Source organism: Phytophthora sojae (assembly GCF_000149755.1).
Source record: "Phytophthora sojae unplaced genomic scaffold PHYSOscaffold_1, whole genome shotgun sequence".
Classification (NCBI taxonomy): Eukaryota; Oomycota; class Peronosporomycetes; order Peronosporales; family Peronosporaceae; genus Phytophthora; species Phytophthora sojae.
In genome coordinates this window covers 13,130,432-13,155,233 of record NW_009258115.1, presented here as the reverse complement: position 1 = coordinate 13,155,233, position 24,802 = coordinate 13,130,432, and the positions used below count along the sequence as shown (strand labels likewise).

General features: G+C 54.0%; 7 protein-coding genes across 7 annotated transcripts; 3 read left to right on the top strand and 4 right to left on the bottom strand.

Annotated features, from left to right (window-relative positions):
• Positions 1-48: 48 nt before the first annotated feature.
• Positions 49-1,218, bottom strand: PHYSODRAFT_470663 (hypothetical protein; the record flags this gene model as incomplete). The annotated part of the gene is made up of 1 exon (XM_009519688.1): positions 49-1,218. The coding sequence occupies one exon, from the start codon at positions 1,216-1,218 to the stop codon at positions 49-51; it is 1,170 nt and encodes a 389-aa protein (XP_009517983.1).
• Positions 1,219-2,447: 1,229 nt separating this feature from the next.
• PHYSODRAFT_553621 (hypothetical protein) lies at positions 2,448-7,408 on the bottom strand (the record flags this gene model as incomplete). Its single annotated transcript, XM_009519687.1, has 6 exons — positions 2,448-3,258; positions 3,343-3,431; positions 3,514-4,313; positions 4,418-4,733; positions 4,819-4,846; positions 4,929-7,408. The coding sequence occupies 6 exons, from the start codon at positions 7,406-7,408 to the stop codon at positions 2,448-2,450; spliced, it is 4,524 nt and encodes a 1,507-aa protein (XP_009517982.1).
• A 2,209-nt stretch (positions 7,409-9,617) lies between these two features.
• On the top strand, positions 9,618-10,535 carry PHYSODRAFT_417910 (hypothetical protein; the record flags this gene model as incomplete). The annotated part of the gene is made up of 2 exons (XM_009519686.1): positions 9,618-9,716; positions 9,855-10,535. Coding segments are annotated over 2 exons (780 nt in total), but the record flags the coding sequence as incomplete, so codon positions are not given.
• A 523-nt stretch (positions 10,536-11,058) lies between these two features.
• Positions 11,059-11,319, top strand: PHYSODRAFT_468638 (hypothetical protein; the record flags this gene model as incomplete). The annotated part of the gene is made up of 1 exon (XM_009519685.1): positions 11,059-11,319. The coding sequence occupies one exon, from the start codon at positions 11,059-11,061 to the stop codon at positions 11,317-11,319; it is 261 nt and encodes an 86-aa protein (XP_009517980.1).
• Positions 11,320-13,895: 2,576 nt separating this feature from the next.
• On the top strand, positions 13,896-14,171 carry PHYSODRAFT_471609 (hypothetical protein; the record flags this gene model as incomplete). The annotated part of the gene is made up of 1 exon (XM_009519684.1): positions 13,896-14,171. The coding sequence occupies one exon, from the start codon at positions 13,896-13,898 to the stop codon at positions 14,169-14,171; it is 276 nt and encodes a 91-aa protein (XP_009517979.1).
• A 7,770-nt stretch (positions 14,172-21,941) lies between these two features.
• PHYSODRAFT_415396 (hypothetical protein) lies at positions 21,942-22,262 on the bottom strand (the record flags this gene model as incomplete). Its single annotated transcript, XM_009519683.1, has 1 exon — positions 21,942-22,262. A coding segment is annotated over one exon (321 nt), but the record flags the coding sequence as incomplete, so codon positions are not given.
• On the bottom strand, positions 22,263-22,562 carry PHYSODRAFT_431401 (hypothetical protein; the record flags this gene model as incomplete). The annotated part of the gene is made up of 1 exon (XM_009519682.1): positions 22,263-22,562. A coding segment is annotated over one exon (300 nt), but the record flags the coding sequence as incomplete, so codon positions are not given.
• Between the last annotated feature and the right edge of the window lie 2,240 nt (positions 22,563-24,802).

The following is a 24,802-nucleotide window of genomic DNA, read 5'->3' as shown; positions in this document are numbered from 1 at the left end:
GTGAAGCGGGGGACCGCCTAATAGATAAGATACAGCATGACGCGTGCCTTACGCTCGCGCAGTGGCGAAGCACTTCCGCAGCAACCTGCGAGGGTTCTTGGACCCCGTGGCAGGAGCTGCAGCCACTGCTGTTGATTTCAGTGCCGACGCAGCAAGAGCTTGCTTGCTCTTCTCAGCGTTGGATAGCGGAGTGTTGGGGCCCACCGACGCCAGTGAGCCCTTCCCGGTGAAGCGTCCAAGCGACCGCGCGCGTCGCCGCCCGTCTTCATTGCTAGCAGCTACAGAGAGCAGAGGCTGCGAGTCCTCAGGCTTCTCCGTCAGACTCGCCGGTCGCGTCTCACTCTCAACCTCAGCGGGCAGCGCCGGATGGGACTCGAGCTGTGCCAGCGTCGCGCGCTTGGCAGGGTCCACGACCAGCAGCTTCCTCAGCAAGTCCACGACGTCCTCCTTCCCACTCACGTCCACGTCGTCCTTCTCCAGCAAATAATCCACTCCAAAGTCCTCCAGCAACCTGAACCGGTTGTCCCGACGAAGCGGCTCCTTGAACGGATACCGCGCCGCCACCATGGCGTACAGCATGACGCCCAGCGCCCACACGTCGGCGGCCTTGGGGTCGTACTCGCTCGACAGCGCGTCGTCATACACCAGCGCCGCACTCACCTCGGGCGCCATGTACCTAAGCTTGCCCACCGGCTTGACTGCCATCGTGCCGGAGCACTGCGTGGCCAAGCCGAAGTCCGTGATCTGGCAGCAGTCGCACGCGTCCACCAGCACGTTCTCGAGCGACAGGTCGCGGTGCGCGATGTCGTTGGCGTGGAGGAACTCGGCGCCGCGCAGGATCTGCGCAAAGTAGCGCGGCGCGTCGACCTCGAGCCCGGCGGCGCGCTGCCGGTTGAGCAGGTCGAGCAGCTCGCCGCGCTCGCAGAACTGGAGCACGAGCAGCACGGCCTCGTCCTCCATGATGCAGTCGCGCAGCGGCAGCACGTGCGCGTGGCCGCCCAGCGCCTGCACGCGCAGATTGATCTTGATCTCGGCGAAGACGTCCTCGTCCACGGCGCGCTCCGAGCTCTTGCAGCGCTTGCGCGCGGCGAAGCGCAGCTCCATGCGCTTGACGGCCACGCACTCGCCCGACGGCACGTGGAGCCACTTTTGCACGCTGCCGAAGAGCGCGGGCGCGAGCGTGCCCAGCGGCTCGTACTGTTGCTGCTGCGTGCGCATGTATGTGCAGGTAGGTATCCCTCTGGGTATCAACTGGTGATGTCCGTGGTTTTTTGCCAACTGAGGGTTGTGCCGCGCCGATTGCGCGCGTCGACTTGGGTTCAGTATGGCGAGGTGTACTTCAAGGGGCACAATTCTATGGATGTCCACCATCTGCTGTTTTTTCCCTGTGCATTTGTCGCAGGAATCTCGGCTCGAAGTGTTGGTAAAGAGTCCATAGAGGCCTATCCAGGGGCCTGGTAAACTCCGCCGTTGCTTCTTGTCGCGGCGCGCGCAGGTTCGCGCCGGACAGTGGCAACATGGACTTGCAGTCAGCCTCAAGTGGAAGTTGCGGCGGCGGCATATGGCCTCCATAGTCGCCGCCGGCAGGGTCAGAAGACGCGGCGAGGTCCAAGCACAAGTGTTGCTCACTTCCAGCTTTTTGTCACCGCTTCTGAAGGCTTTCGGACACCGTGCAGCGCCACAAACTACGCAGCCAGTGAAGCTGCTGATGTGGCGGGCACCGCGCTGTATACCGCGCGGCGCGTTGGACATTCGACGGCCACGCAGATCCAGAGTCTCCACTGGCAGCAAGAACTTCGCGCCGTCCGCTGTCACGCTGTACATGTAACACCGCCGCCCCAGCTTTGCCAAAGTTTTTCGACGCCACGCTATGCGATGGGTACAATTCACGGCGCGAATCACAGATCGCGGACGGCACCACTGGTCTCCGTGAACCCGGCGACCAGCTCTGCATCTGCGAAGCCGAGCTGGTCGGTGGCCTCGCCGGCTTTGTGCAAGCACAAGTTGTGCATGGCAATGCAGGGGTCCCGGATTTCCGGGCGTCAACATGCCGGCAAAGACGCAGCGAGCCCAAATCGGAAGGAATGGCATCGGATGTGCCCGTCCACGAAAGCGCTTTAACGTGCATGAGCCCCTACCAAGTTGGTCCATTGGCTGTGAGATCATGGCTTTCAAGGGAAAAGTGCTTGACGTCGAGCATGGACACGGCATGGCTGAATTACTTCGCGCTTTTCGGTTCTAAGGCAAAAACGACAACTCTACGCTTGCGTTTCACTCACTTTACGTACAGATATCGCGGTTCAACGTGAACTTCACGTTGAACACGGCAAAGTTTGATGCCGAAAACTTTTGTCACATGCTCGCCGCACCCGGTCGATCTCTCTATTTGTTTGTTTACCCAAGGAATGCATCGTTTGCTCTGGCTCAGCGGCAGTACCAATGCCGCATCATGGCGTTTTTGCGGGCGCTGGAACCTGCTCAGGAGCCTCTGCTGCGGTGCTTGTCGGTGTTGCATCTTCCACCGCGCCCTGGTCATCCTGCTCTACTTGCTGCCACTCCTCTACCCCGTGCCGTTGACGGGCGCGGAGCTCGCGCGCCTCTTCCTGCTTCCTGCGCTCTTCCTGGGCTAACTGCTCCAGCCTTTCATCCTCCTTTTCCTTCTCAATACGGCGAAGACGGCGTCGCTCGCGCTCAGCCTGGGCCTCTTCCCGCTCCACCTGCTCGCGGTGTAAGCGGCGAGCCTCCCGCTCGGCGTCACGAGCCTCCTTTTCAGCCTCCTTCTCCACCTTGCGCAGCAACTCGGCGCGCTTCATTTCTGCGATCTCCTCCATGGACAGCTCCTTCTGATGCTCCAGCTCCTCCTGGTGCCTCTCCATCTTCTCCAGCTGCTTCACCTGCAGACGCAGCGAACGCTTGCGAGGGATCGCCTCGAGAATCGCTAGGCGGTTGGCCTTCTCCAGCTGCCGGGCGCGCGCTTCGTCTTCATCCTCAATCTGCTCTACAATGACCTCCAGATGATCCAGAAGCTCCTGTTCACCGCGAATCTTACGACCACGGACTTCCTTCATAGCCTTCAGCATAGAGCGGAAGGCGTCATCCCCCTTTGCCCAGAGCGCCCACTGCTGGGTCTCCGGGTCCAATCTGTACAGCCGCCGCTCCTCGTAGAACTGCGGGAAAAAGTAATACATGTTGCCGGCGCGGTCGTTGCCAAGCGGCTCCACGCGCAGGTCATCGTCTTCCATTTGGCGCATATATTCACTGTTCGTTCCCCGTCACAAAACAGTCACAGCGAGTGAGCACTCACTCAGTCATAAGATTCGTCTGATCGTGAGAAATACGTACGTGTTGGCCGGATCATCTACCACGGCCTCGCACAAGTTCAACAGAATTTTGCATCGCAACTCGATCGACAAGTCCGCGAATGACTGGTGCTGCAGATGTATCCATGCAAACATTTAATGTTAGAATCACATCACCGTCAAAACCTGCGATTATAATCGACAAAGCACTAACCTTAAGCGGGCAAACCATGCCAAGCGTTTCAAGGCGCGCCTTCAGGATATCAAGCGTCAGCCACTCGTCGTCAGTCAGCTCCACATCCACCTGCTCGTCGGTCTTGTCGTCCGCGCTGCTGTCATCGTCATCGTCCTCATCTTGCGAAAATGTTTCAGGTAGCCGTTCTCCTGCCTTGCGCAGCAGTGCGTACCACTTGTCGTACATGTCCAGGTAGTAAATGCGCAGCTGTTTGTTCCACCACTCGTACTTGAGTCCAATGCCAGCGCTCAAGCACTCGCGCTCACTCTTCTTCAGCAGCAGCTTCGTGAACACATCTTCCAGCACGGGACTATCCTCCGGCTTCAGCAGCGCTGCCTCGTACTCAAGCAGCGTGTTGGAGAAGCGCAGTGTCAGCGGACTCTGCAGCAGCCACAAAATATGGCAAGCTGCAGGCAGCTCCCACCTCGACCTCAGCACACTTAGCTCGTCAAAGTCGATGTTCGTGTTGTTCCACTCGGCCCCCGTCTCCACGAAGAATGGCGCAGCAAGCGGCGCGTTCTCCTTCACCTTATCCTCCTGCGTCCGGGTCTTCCGCTTCGGTGCAGCCTTAGCCTTCGGCTTCGCAGCAGGCTTAGCCTTTGCCTTGGGCTTGGCGGCAGCTTTCGTCTTCCCATTGGCAGCAGACTTCGCAGCAGGCTTTGCGCGCTTCTTGACTGGCTTCTTAGACGCAGACTTGGCTGCCCCGTTCTTTTTGCTGTCTGCCTTAATTTTTGCTGTCTCCTGGCCCGCCGAGGCCTCCGCATCAGCCATTTCGACGTCTACGAGGCAGGTAAGTAAAAATTCAACAAGTCAGCGATGCCTGGCCCAACGACGCTCAAAATCGCATGAAAATAAAGCTGAAGAGTAGCGCTACTAGCCCCACCTTCTTCTCCGTCCTCTTCGTCATGCTTGATGCCGTTACTGGTTGCTGAAGTGGACGTCTGAGCGTCGTCCCCTTCGTCGATGGGGTCCGACTCGCTGTCCTCCGCCTCGAGCGGCCCGCTGCGCACCGTGGCCGCCGCCTCGCTGGCCACGTCCACCGAGGCCTTGAGCTTCTTGGCGGCGCCTTCCCCTTCCTCCGACTTGAGCGACGCGGGCGAGACGCGCTTGAGCGCGGCGCTACGAGCCATCGGAGATCGCGTCGGCTGCTTGGTCCGTTTTTCCAAAATGGCGCTAAAATGTAGAGGTATAATATAACGCTAAGAAAAAACTGCCATGTGCGACTTGACCAATCAGCGACCAGTAATTTTACAATGTTGGTGGAAAGTGACGTTGATGGTGGACCTTGTGGTAAGGATTGTGTATATTTTTCCTGCTGGCTGGGTCTATCTAACATGTAGCATGGCCGGAGAGGAAGCCTATATACCTAGGGTGAATCATCAATCTATCTGAACGTGGCGCTTCTCGGCATGTGGTGCATCTTTTTGACAGGCTTCCGGCCAGCTTGCGGCTCGTCCGAGCTCTTGCCCTTCTTGCCCTTGCCACTCATGCCCACGAACGGGTTGTAGCCGGCCTGCTTCTTGTTGTTGCCGCCACGACCGCCACGACCGCCGCGACCGCCACGTCGGTCCTCGTCCTCGTTCTTCTTCAACTCGAACTTGGCTCCAGCGACCTGAGAGCTGGCAGCAGCGTAATCGAAGCTCTGGAAGCCACTCTTGTCTTCTTCGTCGACCTTGCTGTCGTCTCCGTCGACCTTCTGCATGAACGCCTGCGCCCGGTCCTTGACCTGCGAAGCCGACGACGTGTCCATCTTCCGCCGCTTGGACCGGTTCGACATGTGATAGGCCTCCGAGATGGACTGAGGGATCTTGGGCTTGGACTCCTGCTCGCTGCTGTCATCCTTGGCGGGCGTCTCGGACAAGGACGCCGGCTGCGTTACTGGTGTCTCGACAGGCTCGCTCTCTGCAATTGTGAACGTTGTGCTCGCCACCAAGGCGTTGACTTTCTCGAGCAGCTCGGCTGCTGTCTCCGGCTCCTTGATAATAGTCTCGGCAACGTCAATTCCGAGAGCCATAGGCTGAGCAGTGCTGGACGACGACGATCCAGTTGAAGCATCGCCAGCAATGCCAGCCTTGCGCTGACCACTCTTCCAAGGAGCGTACGCAGCACGGCCTACGCGCTTCAGACTCGATGAAGTCACTATCTTCTCCTCTCCATCCTCATTCCACGTCTTCCTTGTTGGTTTGACAGCGACGGGTTCAGGAGCCTGCGCTGCCTTCGACTCTTCTTCTGACAGTTTTGCCTTTTCGGCGACAATCATCTTGGTGATCTGAAGTGCATGCTTGCGGATAAGCAGCGGCACAGGGTGACACGCGCGGAACAGCTCGTCGGAGCGCACTGGAAGGTGCTTGGTAAGCTTCATGAGCACGTGGTTGGCCATCACGTAGGCCACTGACTCGTCCTCTTGACGAGCGACGCGGTCGCGCCACAGGTACAGAGCTACGATCACACGCTTCTGGAGCTCCGAGAGTTCTTGGGTGTTCACAGTGCCCTTGAGCTTCTCGCCCAGTGCCAACGCGTCCTCCTCCGTCGGCTGGGGCTTCTCGTACACCTGCAAACAGAGCTTGCTGGAGTTCTGAAGCGTCTGAAACAGAAAACTTTCACGAGACTTCGCTCCAGCCTGAAGCAGTTCCTTCTTCAGACGGTCGTAGATGAACAAAAGGTAGCGCGTATCCTCACGCGCGTACTTGACCATGTTCTTGTCGAGCGGGCGAGTGCGCCAGTCAGCCAGCTGGTACTGCTTGTCAGCGTCGATGTTGCAATGGCGCTTGAGCATGTACGCCAGGGAGAAGCGCGGATACTGCAGCAAACGCGCCGCGCGACCGGTGTCGAACAGGTTGACAATGTACAGCCCAAGATCGCGCTGCAGCCACAAGATATCCATGTCACTACCGTGCAGCACCTTCACCTTCGCCGGGTCGCAGAAGACCTGATTCAGCGTTTGCAGCTTGCCACGAAGTGCCAGCGTATCCACCAGGAAGTCCTCGCGCGCAGTGGAGATCTGCATCAGACACGTAAGTCCCATGTACGACCTGTAGCTATGGTGCTCCAGATCCACCGCAATCACGCGGGCCTCAACGGCAGTCAGCGACTTCATCATCTGCACCAGTTTCTCTTCCGAGTCCACCCACAGGTACGATGCCTTCTCCAGCTCCACCATCTCGTACGGTTCGTCGGACGCTTCCAACTGCCAGGGCGCGTACTTGAGCGCCTTGATCTCCGGGAAGTACGGGTGACGCGGAGCCATCTCATCATCCTCGTCGTCTGCAACAACTGCAGCACCGTCATTGAGCGCGTGCACCTTCTCGCGCAGCTTGGACACGAAGGGCGCGTCCGAGTTGTCGATCTTCTCGTCGAATCTGTCTTGGGGCTTGTCCTGCGCTCCTCGAGCCATCTTCTTTTCGGCCTGCCCCTCCTTCTCGTTCTTCCTGGCCTTCTTGTTCGTCTCGAACACGTGCGGCTTGTTCTCCAGCGGTCGCAGCGTCGACGCGTCGGCGGAAGGCTCCGTCTCGCCGCGCACGAAGCGCGCCAGGTGCTTGGTGGCCTCGTCCAGCAGCATGTCGGCGTAGTCCGTGACGCGCGCGTTGGGCTCCGGGCCGTCGAAGAGCTCCTGCTGCTCGTCCTCGTCCTCGTCGCTGCTGTCGCCGGCGTCGTCTCCGTCCGCGTCACCGCACCGGCGCTTGGTCAGCAGTCGCACGAGCGCCTCGGCCTTGGCGCCGGAGCTCTTGGAGCGCGCCGCGAACTCGGCGCTGAACTGGCTGTGGAAGTGGAAGCCATCGTCCTCGGACGGAACCGCGTTGGACGCCTTCACAGAGAGCAGCACCTTGCGGTACAGGGCGCCCACAAAGGCCGCGGCGTCAAGCTCCTCCGCCATCGTTTCAGGTTGTCTATGACCAACGCGACATCGGATTGATTGGGTGCAAGGAAGAGCTACCTTCGAGCGACATTTTAGTAGTACTATTTGTACCTCGTATTAATGACATTTTGTACAAATATAGGGGAAATCCTAAATAGTTACGTTTACGGGTCGTTTTTAAACAAAAAGCGGACCCAAATAATTTCGAATTGGCGCCCATGAGGCTCTACACCATTTCTCAGGCAAAATGGTTGCTTTCTCAACCAAAGTGGTGCGGGAAGGTCATAATACTGCGACGAAAAGGGGAATTTTTCAACCAAAGTGGTTTACAGCTGTTTATTTCCCAAGCAAAATGGTTTGCCCAACCATATGGGGCTAAAACGGACCAGTCCACGTCTTGGGCTTGGTCTGTAAGAATCAAAAGTTGCTATTTTTCGACGCAAAAAGCTTAGTTAGAATGCTCACGTCATGTAGATCACGATAGACCCCTCAAATACATTCACAAGGCTATTCTAAGCTACGTTTTGACTTCTTCAAAATGGCTCTAAATCCTCGATGATTGTGAAACCACTTCGCTTGGGAACGATTTACGACAGAACCACTTTGCTTGAAAATACCTGGGAAAAGTGATATGAGGTTTTTCTCGAAAAATGATTTGAACCACTTTGGTTGGGAAACCAACCAGTCTGCCTGGGAAATGGTGTACTTTTCTGCCAGTTATCTTAGATTTGTATGAAAACTCTACCGCCTTACCGCGCACCAGCCGCCTAGGCGCTCAATACGAGAATGTGCCAGATTTCTTTTGTGTGGCACCCTCGATTTGTACGCATGGTCAAATAGAACGAACCCCTACTATCAAAACAGTTGATAATGCCAACCCACCCCCACTCACCCTCACCAACCACGCTCGGGTGAACAGTCCTTTACCAACCAATTCCCATCACGTCCAGTACCATCGGCGTTCTACTTAGTTTGCTTTCAAAGCACCTCTGTGATCATTCGACAAAACGCCTTCGCCTTCAACTGTACATCATGTCAGCAGAAAAAAAGCGTGTGTGGTGTAGGGAACATCAAGTTTTGTGTCACACTCCAAGGCCGCAGTGGAACAACGTACCAGGAGCCAAGTTCTACTCGGCGGGATGACCGTCCGCCGAGCTCAGTGGGCAAGAATGCGCTGATGGGCCGCTGAACTCGGCTGATGGTGTCAGAAACTCAAGGCACACCGGCCCCGACCTGGTGACACGTGGCAGACCCAGTGATGAAGACCCAGCCGAGTTCAGGAAGGCACTGGACACGCTCAGCAGAGATCGTGGGGGGTTCAAGCCGCCGAGCTCAGGCTAAACGGTACCATGTACCGCCCGATACGGTAACCAGGCTCAATTGAGTCCGGGAGTTGCGCAGTCGAGTTCACGGGTCGCTCTGCCGAGTTCACGAGTCGCCCCGCCGAGTTCGCGGGTCGCTCCGCCGAGTTCACTGGGTTATCCGGCACCTTATCCGGCTCAGCCGAGTTCGCCAGGTTATCCGGACACGCCGTATCCGGCTCAGCCGATTTCAAGGGGTTATCCGGACAGGTTATCCGGCTTAGCCGAGCTCAAGCGTCGCCGAGCTCGGTGAAGAGTCGGCCGAGATCCAAAACCGCCCACTTTCATTTGGTATTTGTATAGGAGCTTAGGAATAGTGGAGGCGCCCCTTCAGGGCGCCCGACAGAGATAACAAACAACAGAGCAGAATTTTCTAGGTCCACAACACGTGCACGCGCTTCCAGTAAGCCCCTGCACGGTCCGGATTATGTCTGCTGTCAGCACCCGAGAGGCATAGCTTGTAGGGTGTTGACTGGTAGCGCCAAGAGATTAAGGTCGGCCCGGGTTGGGCAAGAAAAAGTCTCGCCACCGCTGCGAGCCGGTGTTCCCGTACGTCCCGGGCACTGATTGCTGAGTCGAGCAGCCTTTGCTCTCGGCGACCCGTAAAAGCCCGCGAGGGCCGTCGTCCGTCCTTTGGCGGAGGGCACGGGATTTCTAATTCCGGAGTCAGGTAACTCAGCTGGCTTCCGTGATTGACTGGCTTGGGGTACTTGGTCTCGGCGAGAACGAGACATCACTGTCCCGGAAGGGCCGAACCGCTGGGGGACATCTCAGCGCAGGCCAACAAGGGCCGACTAGCTCGGCTGTTGTAGTGTTTGTAGCTAGGGTGCCACATCTGACGATTTTGTGCGTGCTACTACACCACACGTGCGAGCTACAGCCTCCAGTTTAAATTCAACGTTGCCCGCGAGTACAAGCATAACGTCAAAGGCTGCGGCTTCCACGCTCTGGCCAAAAAGCACAAGGTCACATCGTCGATGGTCCGCGACTGGGTTAAAAATCTAGACAAACTACAACAAGCATCTAAAGACCGCCAAGTTGGTACACGCGTGGCTTGCCGAATGCCTGGAGCCGGACGCAAGGCGCAGCATCACGACCTCGAGGAACAGCTTCATAGCTGGATTGTCGACCGCAATAACAAGGGATTGAGGGTCAAAGACAAATACATCAGACTCCAAGCGCTGAATATTTACCGCTCGCAGCACAACGATGAGGACGACCCGCACCTGACGTTTGCCGCTTCGTCTGGGTGGCTTGGCCGCTTTAAAGATCGATACAACCTCGTGTCGAGGCGCCAAACCACGACGAAGACCCTTCCTAGCGACGCTAAGGAAACTTGCTTGGAGCTCATTGAAAAGGCGCAAAAACTCATCCAAGAGCACAACATACAACCAGGCAATATTATCAACATGGATCAAGTGCCGATGTACTTTGAAACGGAGCCAAAACACACAATTACAACTCATGGCAGCCGAGAGGTTCTCCTCAAGAAAGGTGGGAGCAGCCACAAACGGTTCACTGCCACCTTCGCGATTACTGGAGACGGAAAGTTTTTGACGCCTCACGTGCTCTTCTTAAAGCTCAAGCGGAAGCCAGCCGTCCCCATGGGCATTCTCGTCGACGTGAACGCCACCGGTATGTGGAATGACGCAAGCAATCCTCCTCGAGCGCGCAAAACGGTCATTTGCAGCAGAAAAGAAACCCATTTTTACCGTCAGCCCGTTTTGTACATTATCGACTCGTACGCTTGCCATGTCACGCTTTTTAACGTGAAGTTGCTCCAGGGCTACAATATTTTCGTTCTCCTGGTACCGCCAAACCTTATCAATTTACTGCAACCGCTGGACGTGGCAGTAAATCGAAGTTTTCAAGTTTTCTACGGTGACAAGTTCGACAAGTACATGGGTCAAGCTCTTAAGGACAAGAGTCTTCAGACGAAGGCGGGGAGCCCGAAAGTATCGCACTACTCAGTGGTCTCGCAGTGGGTGCTGGACTGGATCGCCACCAAGGACCCGAAAGAGGTCAAGAAGGCGTTTAGGCTATGTGGGCTTGTCGCGGGATCTTCATTTGACAAGACCTCCCTGCATCCTCCGCTGCGCGAGGTTATCTCCTCTAGTATCGACATGCATGAGTGGCATCTGCTGTACCAACACTTGGTCGGCGGCGACGAAGAAGATGAGAGGGAGCAGATATGCCTTCAACCGCCAGCCTGGTACCTGCCCGAAGACACGCACTCAAGTCTGTTTTGCTGTCTTACACTCTCTGGCAAGCAGTATCGGGGACTATGCTCACGTCTTGACGAGCTACATGCGAGAGCTGGATGATCTGAAGGGGTTGTTCGATGACAACTACATCACCTCGCTCAGGAACGGAGAGAGAGACGGTAGCGAGCTCGAGATTTTCGCAGCGGCTCAGCTGCATTCCAGCAATATTCAGGTAAAAACACTCAACGACGAGTGCAGGGTCACCTCAGCATACACATACGCCGTCACGAACCCTTTTCGATCCGTTTGTATTGCTCGGCAGGGATCATATTATGCCGTGCAGGTAGATGGTATGCACATTTAATAGAGAATGCTCGTGCAGCATTCGCTTTCTTCTGATTTTGGTCTTAACACTTCAATTGAACGCCTAGACCGTGTATACGAATACAACGCCCAGTGGGCTGTTTACTTTAATTGAGCGCCTTGGCGGCTGGCGCGCGGTAAGACGGTAGCGGTGCCTCAAATTTCCAGAAGTAATGCACCTCAAAACTCCCGTTTGTGGCAGAGAGGCACGAGTGCCTCAACTAGAGCACCCTGAATATTGCACTAGTAGCACTAATGTTGAACCCTGCATATAAAAGAAACACGTAGGCTTTCGGTGGCTGATCCATTCATTAGTTTGCGAGCTAAGCTTGCAGGTGTGCAGCTTTATCCTTGGTTCTAGGTGTACTGAGGCAGGAATTAGCGGGTGTACAGTTTTTGAGAGTTGAATAAAGTACGATGGGATGAGGTAAGGTGGACCCTACAGACAAAATAGGGAATTCCACAGATACTACTCTATGAAATCCACAGCTCAAACCACTGCCCCCCCTCCCCCATATCAAAACAGCTGCCATTGCGTCATTGCATCTGGCAGATGACGTAGACACTGAGTGGGTAGCGGACTAGCGGCATGCAGGCCAGTGCTGCTGCCTCACTTTCGCATCTGAGCACCTCGAGCAGCCGCTCAACCCAACGCAGCAGGAGCTGTACGGCCGCCAGCGACAGCGGCGCTACGACCCCAAGCATCAACATCATCATCAGCAGCAGCCCGTGCAGCGGCACCACCACCCCAAGTAGCCGGCAGCGGCGGTTTGACCCTCAGCAGCATCAGCAAGAGCCCGCCAGTGCCACTAGCAGCAGCTGCCCGCCCCTAATCAGTAGTGGATCAACCCCATTAGCAGTAGCTTGACTTCAAGTAGAGGTAGATTGATTTGCTCGGCCGCGGCACGACCCGCCTCATATCGGTACGACCTTCAGTGGCAGCAGGGCTGCCAGTATTTGCACGGGTAGCGGTAGCTTCGACACGATTTTGAGCAAGAGGGTCGTGAAGCGCTAACGAAAATGAAGGGCTTAACGAAACGAGAAATCTCTCTTTTTGGAACGGTGGATACTTCGTAGTGTGGAGTAGCGGCCTCACAGAAACCGTGGAGTTCGTCCTCGCACAAACCCGACGCGTCCAATCTGCGGTCGCGACGGGCAATTTCCCGGATATTGAGTAGCGTATCTTCGAATATAGCGCCCAAGTCTTCGCAAGCTTCAGAGTTGGGGGGGGGGGGGGTTGAGTGGACGCTTGTTCCTTTTTTTAGGGCGTCGATTGTTCCTTGGGCGTGCGGACTTATCGGGCCGGCGTTTCCTCGGAGATCCCGTCGGGCGTGCGGCGTTATCGGGCCGGCGTTTCCTGGGGTTTGTTGCGTGGCGTTATCGGGCCGACGCGGGGTCTTGTGCACAGCGGTTATCAGGCCGTGCGGTCCTTCGTCTAGGCTGCGCGTTATCGAGCGCCTCCTAACCGGTATACGTTTTACGTGCCTTCGTTTCCAACACGGGGTTTGAGGGGGGTGAGTACCCGAGCCAGCAAACGACGGGGGGCCGCGTATTCCTTGCGGCTCTGCTTGCCGACGCTTGGTGGTTCTCAAGAACCTGGCGATCTTCCGGAGGGGAGAGGTCTGAGTGGTTCAGAGAAAATTCGGAACTGAGTCCTTACCCTATCCTATGTCCTTGCTACTGGCTACTCTGTACTACTGCTTGCTAAGCCTACCGCTCTGTACCTATCGTTACTTCTGTCGTGCTTGCACTACCGCTCTTCAACCTGATTTGCGTAACGTAATCACAACTTGAGCTCGACGGGATTTCCTCGACGGGATTTCCTCGACGGGGTTTTCCCGACGGGGTTTAGGGTTGACGGTTTTTTGGGGTCGACGGGGTTTGCATAACCGGGCGTATGAACCGGTTCGTCGAATCAGCCAGTATTAGCCTGATTCCGCCGCCGGTATGCGTGTCCCACGGCCCATCATCCCGTTAACATCCCGACGCGTCGTATTCCATCCGTCTCGTCGGTTGCCATCTTTCCCGGCACTTCTCGTCACTCGTCCTCTGGCGCGACATCTCGTGAGGTGCTATTCCACAGTAGCGAAGAGGATGTTTGAAGCACACTCGTGTGTAAGGCTGTATTGAGAGAGATTAAGAAACTCCAGTTCAAGCCCATATTCCGCAGGATGCATTCGAAGAAGATGGGCAAATACCGTCGCCAGACCAACATCTACGACCTGCAGCCGAGACGTTATTGCGGCGGGGCCATCGAAACCGAAGCCCAAGAGAGCGGCGAGGACGAGAGCAGTCAAGAGTGGGACGAAGCAGAGAGCGATCAGAGCGACATGGGCATTGATTTTGGTTTGTCTTTGTTGACTAATGTCTACAGATAACGATGGAAAAATACGCTCCACAAAAAAATACGCCATGCGACAAGTCCCGACTTCTGATCCGATACAAAACAATGTTTGTATTTTAGCCAATCAGACGAACACGAGCTCGTATTTTTTACCAACCAATACTACAAAAAATTACTAGCACGGAGAGCACCGCGAAGCATGGCGTCCTGCGCGAATTGAGCAAAAACGAAAGATGCGCGCCAAGCGCTCCTTCAAAATGCAGTATAAGCGCGAAGTGCTTCGCATGGTTGCTACGGTAGGCATTGATGAAACTATTAAACAGAGTAGCGTGCCGCGTTGGACCGTGCGCGACTGGGTGAAGAACGAGGACAAGATTACAAGCTTCAGCGGCTCGCAGAAAAGCAAGGCCATGAAAGGTCAAGGGAGAAAGGAGATGATCCCTTTCTCACATACTTTGGTTTTGTATATGAAAAATGAGCGTCGAGACAACAACGTAAGTGTTATCTGAACTAATATATAAAATCTTCGCTGAATGACAATTTTTTTCTTGCTTTTGCTTTCAGCTGGTTACTATCATAGCCGGGAACAGCCTTGATGAGGACATTGTAGTTGAGAGTTTTGAAAAGGCGCTTCCTCAGCACTTTGAAGCTCTGGAATTCTTGTAGCCACAACAATACACTCCACCTTTTCTTTGTCACGACCGTAACTTCTTCGCCGTCTTTTTCTACATTATTGACCTTTCTCTAGGAATAAGACTTCACTTTTGACCGTTTACTATGGAGGATAGTGGTCAGTGCTGGCGTATTTTTCCGTGGTCATCTGTAATTCAATGCTTACATTGGACACGGTGACAGTTTGAAATGCGGCGACGGCTAGAAATGTGGTGACCGATAGAAATGCGGTGACGGTGACCGATCAAAAGGCGGTGACACATCGAAAACCAGCGAATGTGACCTCTACAGACATCGGAATGACACAATATTACAATAATTCCTTACAAAGTTGTGCTTAAATTCACTTAACCACAGGGACTACATTGTGAGGGAGTTATTCGCGTGTCCGAGTCCAGGGCCCTAGACGCTAACGGTGGGCGGCCATCGCTTGTATCTTCTAGCGGCATGTTTCTGCGGTAATGTTGGGAACCACTTGCTCTTGTGTTTCCCTGCGCTTCCCCAGCGCGCCACTTTTGGTCTTGCGGACTTGCCGGTTAAACAACTTCTCGGATTTGGCTTCCATACCAGGACATTCTAGACGCTTTGCCATGCGTTTTTGAACATTGTAGAGCACATGAAGAAAACACATCAAATATGTTGCTGAGTCGAACGGTGTTACCTGCTGAAATCCATTGAGCTGGGCGTCTTGAGCGTCTCCCATGACCGCGCCAATGTGTAGCTGAGCCGAGGGTCTCACTTGTTCAATCATCCGGACTAGCGAGCTCACACACATAGAGTGTGAAAAGGCTTGGTGAAGCAAACTCGATAGAAGCGGTGGCCAATGCAAGACTGGTGACACCAATCACAAATGAGTCATCGCCAGTCGCTTTACCCACGTACGGATGGCCACCTTCATCGTCACGGTGGGGTCGAATGCGTGTTGCCGATTGAGATTATGCGGAGTGGATTTTGATTCTTTGACGACGGCGCAAATACTTGGCACAATTTGAGACTTGCGGCAGGGAAGGGTATCCGTGGGTAGGTTGGCCAATATCTGTCGAACGATGCATGCTGCTCAGAATTAGCTGTGGTGGGACGGCACACTAATCTTGTTTCATGATAAACTTCTTCATTTGCGCGGTTATCACGGTTTCGTATGTACCTTCGCAATCCACCGCCGCGGGGCGCACGTGGTCAATTATATTGTGGTACACTTGGTACCGTCTTGAGTCCTCACACAACCACAACTTCCAGACACACTTAGAGCGTTCATACAGCTTGCACGTCTGACTCCCATAGTGCATTCTCCACTGGACCATGGTGGATCGGTGTGGCCAACTCGCGCGCAACAGAACGCAAACCCCTGAAACTGACGTTGGGTACTCCTCGAACGCGCTTTTGGGACACCACGCGTGGTCCGAAAACCGCTGCGCGCTTCCCAAGTTCCTTACACAGATGCATTTCTTAGCTGACCTCTCCTTTCGGTTAGACGCTACTTTTCTTTCGTGTCCTCCGCTTCAAGTTTGCCCGTTGTCGGTTGGACAGTGTACTCAATCATGTAGTCATCTTTCTTCAATGCCGAAGACACATATGAACCATCACTTATCTTTCCTACCATGAAATCACCTTGAAATATCCAGTCGCTGTCACAGTCTGTAACCGCCGTTATCTTTCCTACCTTGAAATGGCCTTGAATACCCAGTCGTTGTTTTCAGACTGTTATCACCATGGGGCTCCTGACTCCAACTGGATGTTACGGCATGAGGATGCATACTTGAGAAGGACCGGCTGGCGCAGCACATCCATCATCTTCTGAACGGGGTTATCTCGCATGCAATACTGAATGTCCATTAGGGACGGTATTCCACATCTTCTCGATAAATCATTTACACTCCGCTAATTCCGGTTTCGTTAGCGTAATGGTCGGCACTTCCTGCGCTAGCGCTTGGTGATTGAAAGGTTGAGACGTTAGTGTGGCGTCTGAGGCGAGGCGGGTGAACGCCTTTATCGTCCAGGTGTATAGCGCACTATGCCGGACCGAATGAATTCGGGTTCGGAGTACCAGAGTTTGTCCACGCGGTAAACAGCCCACGGGACACTGAATGACCCGGGCCTGGAACCGCTTGGACGCACCGAATCGCACTAATGCGGTCCGGTGTTTGGCGTGTGTCCTTGTGGCAACCCCTATAGGTATCGTTTACCGTTGGCGGACCGGACTTCACCGAATGAGTTGTCGTAATTATAGACTCGAGTCTGCTGGGCGTGTTCCTGGGATAAACCACACCGAATGAACAGAAGGTCAGACCGAATGAAAGGGACCACAGTCAGATCCGTAATTCAGAATAACCAACACACAGAAATCCAATACCGAGCTAAACGTCACAAAATATACAGCCACCACTTATTCTTTGAGACCCTTGGGTGGGGGGCCTATACACCAGTCAACTTCGGAGCCGTCGCCCAAGGCACTGGTCAGCCCTGTACGCACACTCACTTACGCGCACCACCCTCACAGAATGAGGGAACAATACAAAATCTAAATCAGTCCTATCACACAGTAGTAAATCAATTCGGTCTGGGGGGTGACTACCTCAACCACCAAAGACAAACAGTAGGGAATATGAAATGGATGCCCGGTTAGAGCACGCAAATATTTTAAAGCTCTCACAAGTCACTCCAGGGTGCGACACCCCAGTCATTTTAAAACTCTCACAAGTCACTCCAGGGTGCGACACCCCAGTCACTGCCGACTTTGCCTTGGTACCTTTGAGTCCCCACTACACCGGTGCTTGCTACACCAGTGAGGCCTTGGAAGCGTCCCTAAACGTGCCTAGACCGCGCGCAGGCAGTCTCCCGGAGGGCTCTTGAAGACGTCAAAGTCGGGGTGCTACTTCTGCTCCGAGCACAGAGTCGTCCGCGTGTTCTTCGGCAAATTGGTTTCTGTTTAGATCTTACGTTTGGCTAGCTATCTTCTATCACTTCGCTGACTTAATGTAGGCTTCACTATGCTTCGCTTGTCTTGGATATGCTTGTGCTTCTTGGCAGTTCTTCAGTATACTCGTCTTGGTTTCGGTATGCGGAGACTTGTTGACGACGACACTTCTTCGGGTACACTCATCAGATGATGACAGAGGTACCTGGGTACACCGTGGAATTGGACCTCTCCCTTGGACGTGCGGCTCATTCGGTACCGCTCGTAGGCTTTGGTCGATCTTGGTCTCATCTAGTCCGAATCGACGCCGCTGTGTGAACACACGCGGCGCGCACCGGACTTGTTCTTGGTGCGTCGACATCTAGTGTGGGCACGGGGGCCGGACCGAATGAACGATCCGGTCCGTCCCCATCCGGTGTGGCACTTCTCCATTCGGTACGCCATCACCGGGTGCACCACGGTCCGGTCCGGACAACACGAGGCTTCATCCAACAGGGTCTTGTGCACGCGTGATCATGTCTGGTGGGGTCGATTCAGTGGGGTGGTCCGACAACTTGACTGAGCCAATACAGGCAGTGGCCAGGATACGTTCGCTGGCCACACTTTCGCGCCTTGGGCCTATCCTGCAGGTAGGGAAGTCGGCGGACGGACACTCCGCACCGAATATGAGCGCTCATCCGGTGGGCGCATCTCCAATCCTGTGAGCCCATGCTTGCTGCAAGTGCCTGGTCCCGCCAAATCGCCACACACATCCACAATCCACACGTCACACTCGTCTCTACCGGATCTCCATCTCATGCGACCAATCACAGCTCACCGAAAGGTCCACGTATCGATGATGTCGGACATGGGTGCAGACAATAATCTGTTTCCACATCGTGTCACTTCATTCTTGAGGTCGCTACAGCTGGCTCCTCCGGTTAAGCCAATTGTTGTAGTATTGCGACGGCGTCACGAGTTGTTGACTTTAAGGCACTCAAATATTTGTAAGTTGCCCAAACAATACGCTTAAGCACCGCGCGCCTTCATACAGAAGGAATAAGGAGCCTGTTGCAACTGATCACGTAACTGTTACTAACATGGTTGCGAGGAGGATGAAAATGTTTGAAAAGGCGACGTTTGCTTGTGGTGCCAGCAGCAACTGAATTATAGCTTGCATGCATGCATACCTTCCGCTACAGCTGGATCCTCAGCTACATACCCGATGACGCGGAAGTGTCATGCCTTGAGAATTTTTCCGGTTCACTATATAAGCTTAGCATGTTCATGAGCCATGTCGCAGGCTTTGGTGGTTGGTTGTAGATTAAAGTCAAAGCAAAACTCCGTGTAGCATGCGACCGAGCTCACTAGTTTTCATGTTTGTCGCAGCGCTGACTGCTTCCTGGAAACCACTAACATGAGGTTGTAGCTCGCCACAACCATCGAGATCTGTGGAAACAGTTCGACAACGGTACATTGACTCATTATCCTGGTGATTTTACAGAACAGCGGAATTTACGCTGGAGGGTACAAGAAGATCACTGGGTTGTGCTTCCTTCGTCAAAGAAGACATGACATTTAATCCGTGTAGAAAGCTCCACTTTTGGTTATGATACTGGATGAAGTTGGTAAACTTGCGGTCGTGGATGGTGATCAACCCACAACCGTGAATGCTGCTCTGGTATCGTCCAGCAAAAAGGCTTTCTCGTCGTGGGCTACTGGACTCACGCGTGACTTGAGAGGCGGGAGCTAGTGTGGATGCTGCTGTTATTGTGATTGTTTGCGTTTTTGGACACCATAATAGATGCTGGGCATGTCCAATGGTTTATTATGATTTCTCGGCTTCCAATATTAGCAGGAGTCGCAAATTGAAAACCATCCATCGAAGGCCTTTTCAAAGCAAGTTATCGTGGACAAAAATATAGGGGTGTATCCACCAGTAGATGTGTATTATTCAGGTTCAAATGAACGGTTATGCAGGTTATAAACGTTTTATAAAAAAGGCATGATTTCATTGCTACCACTGGTAATATTCAACAAGAGAGTGGTGTAGCAAGTGTCAGAATGGTTCTGGAAACCCCCTTTTAAAATCGAAGGTGTACCACAGCAGCTCATGTAGAGAACAAGCCGCAAGAATTGTACCATCGGTTACATGGGATGCGTGTAAGGCCTACTAACCAGTATTGCGTGACTGTTTGCCAGGCAGGACTACCACGCCGGATGGAAGGACGTTCCGACTGTCCAGTGAGTGACCAGCATGAGTCCGCGATGCAAGAGTGGACACACTAGGAAACTCGTGAGGGGTATCGGGCGGTTGGGTTGGTATTCGGGGACAATCCATCTGCTCTAATGATAAATCTACGTGACCAAGGGCAACCAGCCATCGCATTACAGCTGCTGCCTGCATTGGCTCCGACAAAACATCGATCGTGAACCAATACGCCCAAGACCTCCCTGGACGAAGAACACTGTTTGCCGGACTAGATTGTGGTGCACACGGTTGCGACACACTGGGTGACAAGGTGCCGCATCGAATGGGTCCGGATCGGATGATCGAGTCGGCTCGACCCTTTTGCCCGTACTAGACTGAGAACGCACCAGCCACCAGTTCAGCACCGCCGTATTTGTTTACACCATAGCGGCAATTACATACGGGGTTGGCCAAGAACACCTAGCGACACCAAATGGCTCACGTGATTAGACGTAGAGGTCCTGTTTGGCGATGATGAGACGACGCCCCCCAGAACCTCGGTCGCCAGATGATGAATGTTGCCGAAGAAGCTTTGGCGTCGGCAAGTCGCCCCATAACCAAACCAAAACAAGCATACTCAAGCTCAATACAAGAAAATCGAATATCCGTGCACATTACCGAAGCTATCCATGTCAAGGCAAGCATAGTGAAACATTCATTAGATGTCAATAAAGTGATGAAGATAGCTAGCAAAACATAAAAACTAACCGAAACCAATTTGCCGAGAACATGCGGACGTCTCCATTAAATCGGGCTGGTAATCCGTCGACGGGACGTCGTCAAGAGCTTACACGTGGACCCAGGTTTCGCGCGGTCGGTGACATGGAGGACGTTTCAAGGACTAACGAATGCGGGACTCAAAGGTGTTGGCAAGGACTGGGGTGTTGCGTCCTGGATGTGATCTATGAGAGCTTTATTTTCAATTTTACGTGCGTTACCCGGCCATCATATCATATTCCATTCTGTGTATCTAAGGCGGTAGAGCCCCCATACTGAATTGATTGACTACTGCGTGATGAGATTGACTTATATTTTGTATTGTTAAATCATTCGGCGAGGGTGGTGCGCGTTAGTGAGTGCGCATCCAGGGTTGACAAGTGCCTTGGGTGACGGCTCGTAAGTTGACTGGTGTATAGAGGAACTTACAGAATATGTGGTGGTTGTACAATTTGTATCGTTTAGCTCGGCAGTCTGTTTCTGTGTGTTGGTTATTCAGAATTGTGGACCTGACTGTGGACCTTTCCGATTAGGTCTAACTTCGTTTCATGTAGTGTGATTTTTTCCAGAAGCACACCCACCAGATTCGATTCTGTAATTTTATCAACTTATTCGGTGACGTCCTGTCTGCCGAAGGTAAACGATACCTTCTATGTTGGCATTAAAGAAAAGCAGATACGACCCGTATCTACAGCGATGAACCAGTTTTTCACCGACCGACTCGGGCTTGCGCGTAATCCAATACATGACGACCGTTAGAACAGCGATATAATATTGGTGGAAAGCAGCCTCGTCATGGCGTTGGATTTAAATGCTTAAGCAGCTTTTGCACCCATTTACTACCGGGTGGTGGCGCTGCGAGCGGTCGCTGTGCTGTAACGCAGGTGTGGACACGCTAGCGCAGGAGCCATCTCTAGCATCGAGAACGTCATAGGGCGATTTCCGACGTGTGCAAGGATGATGAGGTGTGTCTTTGTCGTGATGTGGACCGGGGATTTTTAGGGGCATCGCCAGCGGCATTCGGTCCGGTAATGTGTACCATCGGGTTCGATATCTGTATCCTGATTTAGGTACAGATCCTTGATCAGGATATTGGTTGGTAGGGTACAGAGTAGATAGTTAGTAGAGGGTAGGATCGAAACCGGATGGGAAGGCTTGGTATAGGCTGACATAAATCAGATGCGAATTGGATTGAGGGCCACACACTTGTTCTTTGTATTGGGAATTGCATCGATCCATACTTTATTCAAGTGAGTTGCTCTTCGCACACGTGACAGACTGCTGGATAGCCCCCCCACTTCCGCGTTTATAGGTAGCGGCAAGCAACGTAAAGGAAAAAAGGATACAACACCTCCAGCAACGCGACACTCCGGATCTGCTTATCGGATCCACAAGATCTACGGACAAGAACGGGACCTACCTACCCAGACCCGCGTGAAAGAACCCCCACTGCGAATCTACCACAACACCTACCCAAGCCTTCGCCAAGGAAGTTCAAGCTCACTCCCTCGGTCGCAGTTGTAGACCCAGTGTGTATGTCGCCTTGGACGGCTGGCCACATACCTCGCCGATGCAAAGCAGATGATTGATAAGGTTTGCTTGCATAGCCAATTTCAATTTGTACTTACCGGTAGACTGATTTTTTGCATAGAGTCCGAAGCGCCGACAAACCGCTTGGTGCTGACACCGCTGTCGTCGCCATCCTCAGCGCGAGTCCATTGAGGGCAACCTGCTAATCCGCACTGAGTTGATGACAGTGTCCCAGAATTCGGGAGGCTTCGAGCCCTTGATGCAGAGCTTGAAGAGGTCGTGGAGGCGCTCCCAATTACCCGTGAAGTCTGTGTGCTCTCGAAGGAAATCGGAGAACTTCCAGGGGTCCACGGTGGCTGACTCAAGACGCGATTTCAGGATTCGCACTTGTGCCTCAGAGTCGGCAAGGCGCGCCTTGAGTTGCGCCTTCTCGGGCCCCAGAGAATCAATCTCGTCTTGATACCGCGTCTTCTGCTCGCCCAGCGCGACTTTGTACTTGGACTCAGCGTCATCCACCTTGCTCAGGGCCTCTTGGACCTCCAGGAACCAGTAGTCGCACGTTAATTTCCAGGCGCGCTTCAGTTCCTTGTACTTGCGTCGCGTGTCGACTACTTCCTGAGTGGCGGTGAAACCCTGCTGAGAGTCAGCCAGAGAACGCATGTTTCGGTAGGCCCCGAGGACTCGACGCAGGTAACCGGTCATCTTGAAGACGCGCTCAGCGAGCCTTGTGCTGTTGAAGTGACGCAGGAGTGAGGCCATCTCGCGTCGAATACCGATGGAATTCAGGGTATTGTCCAGTTCGAACGCTGAAAGAGGCGAACGACGTGGACATAGGACATCGATCCCAGCGTCGGCGCCACAGACTTCCTTCAACCCCTGAAGATCCTCGTCGGAGAGCTCCTATACGCGTTGGTCTTGAGATTCGGCGGAGCCGGCAGTTTCCAGTGGGGGGCGTTCAGGGACCAGGAAGTCAGGGGGATCGACCTCCTCCTGCCGAAGCATGCCTGCGAAGATGAGTCTCCTGACGTCCTCTAGCGTCGCGTGTCGTGGTAACTTGAACTCAGGGGCGCCCTCCATGTCCACGTCCGGAGCCACGCCGCCTGCGTCTGGAGCCTTGGGCTCTGAGTTCGCGTCACCAGTTTCCTGGGTTACAGCGTCAGTCGAGGCGTTGCCATCGGCCTCGCGCATGTCCGCGTCGGAGGTCTTGCCGGTGGCGCTGGAGAAGGAGACGCGCTTGGTCACGCCCGTCTTGGTGCTGCCCGTCGAAGTGTCGCCGGACGCTGAGTTACCCGCCTGGCCGCCTGTTGGTGCGGTGCTCGCAGGGGCGCCGCCGGTGCGCTGCTGTGTCGGAGGTGGCGCGCTGCCGGGGGGCGCCGTGCCTTGAGCTGGCGCCGTCGCTTGTTTGCCGTCCGAAGTCGCGCTCTCCGCCATGTTGACGATCTGCGAAATGGCGATGTGACCGCGCATTGCCCGTTGGAGTTTTTGCGTTTGAGAGGAGAACCTTGAAGATAGGTCCTGACCAACTGTTGGGGAGACAGGGTGCCGCCAAAGTGAGTGAAACCCTGGGAGTCGACAGAGTGCAACGGCCGTGTCGAAGTCGACGGTGGATAGACCTGTGTGTTTTTGTGGCCTGGCCATGGTTCACCAGTTCGGAGCTATTTCCTCTTTGATGGACCCGGACCAGGAGGGGCGGTTGACACGAGGCGGTCCCCAGAAAGTTGCCGACGATGTGCCGTCACCTCTGTGACCTGGAGTTTGTATCGGATGCTGATTGGTGGATGACTTGGATACGGCGCGGCTGTACCCGTGTGACATGGATGGCGACTGTGGGAGAGAAGTGATTTCTCGGGATGAATCCAGCGTCTGACCGCAGATGGGCCCAACTGGCTGGAAGTGTGAATCCTGGGAGTGCACGCCCAGAATTTCAGAGAACACTCAGTCCAGCCGCGGACTTTCCCTTACGATGAGTGCCTAAAGTCTGGCGGAAAGTGTCTCTGGAGAATGTATCCCAGAGTACGCCTCATCTTGCTGTGGCTCAGAGTGCCCCAGAGGATCAAATTACCCTGAGAATCAACCCCCTACTACCATGATCATGCGCAGGAGGCCGCTAAACCCACTAAAAGTGTGGCTTTGAGGAGATACACACGAGTCTGCACTGCAGCAGACTTGTTACCCAGAGTGCCGCACGGAAACCCAGAGTGCCGCACGATGGCCCAGAGTTCACCTCCCTGAGTACAGGTAACCCAGAGTTCCAAAGATGATTCTCTGGGTTTGGACCATAAATCCAGACTCTCTATACTGAACTTAAGTGTTTCCCAAGCCAACACCCAAGAATCCCTACAGTTCCCCAAGATTCCTCAGAATTCCCAGGATTTCAGAAGATGACCCTGAGTGTCACCTGGTTTTCAGGGATTCGAGTCAGTTCGCAGTCAGTCTGCAATCAAAGTGATGCGTGACCTTGAAGAACCGTTGTGGATGCAAAGACTGGATACTTTCGAGGAGTCGAGAGGGAGTCCTGCACCATACTAAACCAAGTCTAAGGACCCACAATTGGCACTTTCGACGCCGTGCGACAATGGATTCGCAAGCCGATCGCAAGATTGGACCGCTGATCCCAAGGTATACTCAAGACAAGACATTTTGACCCCAAGCATAGTAAACAGAAGATATTTTCCCGAAGAAGAGAGAGAGAAAGAGAGAGAAGTAGCTGATAAAAACCAAACAGAGTTCCTTTTACCCTGTACTGCGCAAGTGACTTCGGCCAAGCCTGCCGACGGAAATCCGCAGGACCCGAGACTACGACCGCGGGACGCTAAGGGCACATCAACGGCGAAGGACAGCCGTCTGTGTGGGCTCCATCAAACTCAAGTCCAGTTAGGTGGTGACCAGCGACGGCCTTGAGCTTCCTGGGGTGATCCATCTATTCCATATCCTAGTTTGGTCACTTGCTGTGCTCCATTTCATATTATTCCAGAGGGTATTCTGGGGTGCTAGGTAGTCGCCTCCAGAATTTTGTATTGACTGCTTGTGTGAAGGGAAGGTAACTGATAGTGATTGTATGTTCCTCCTTTATTGGA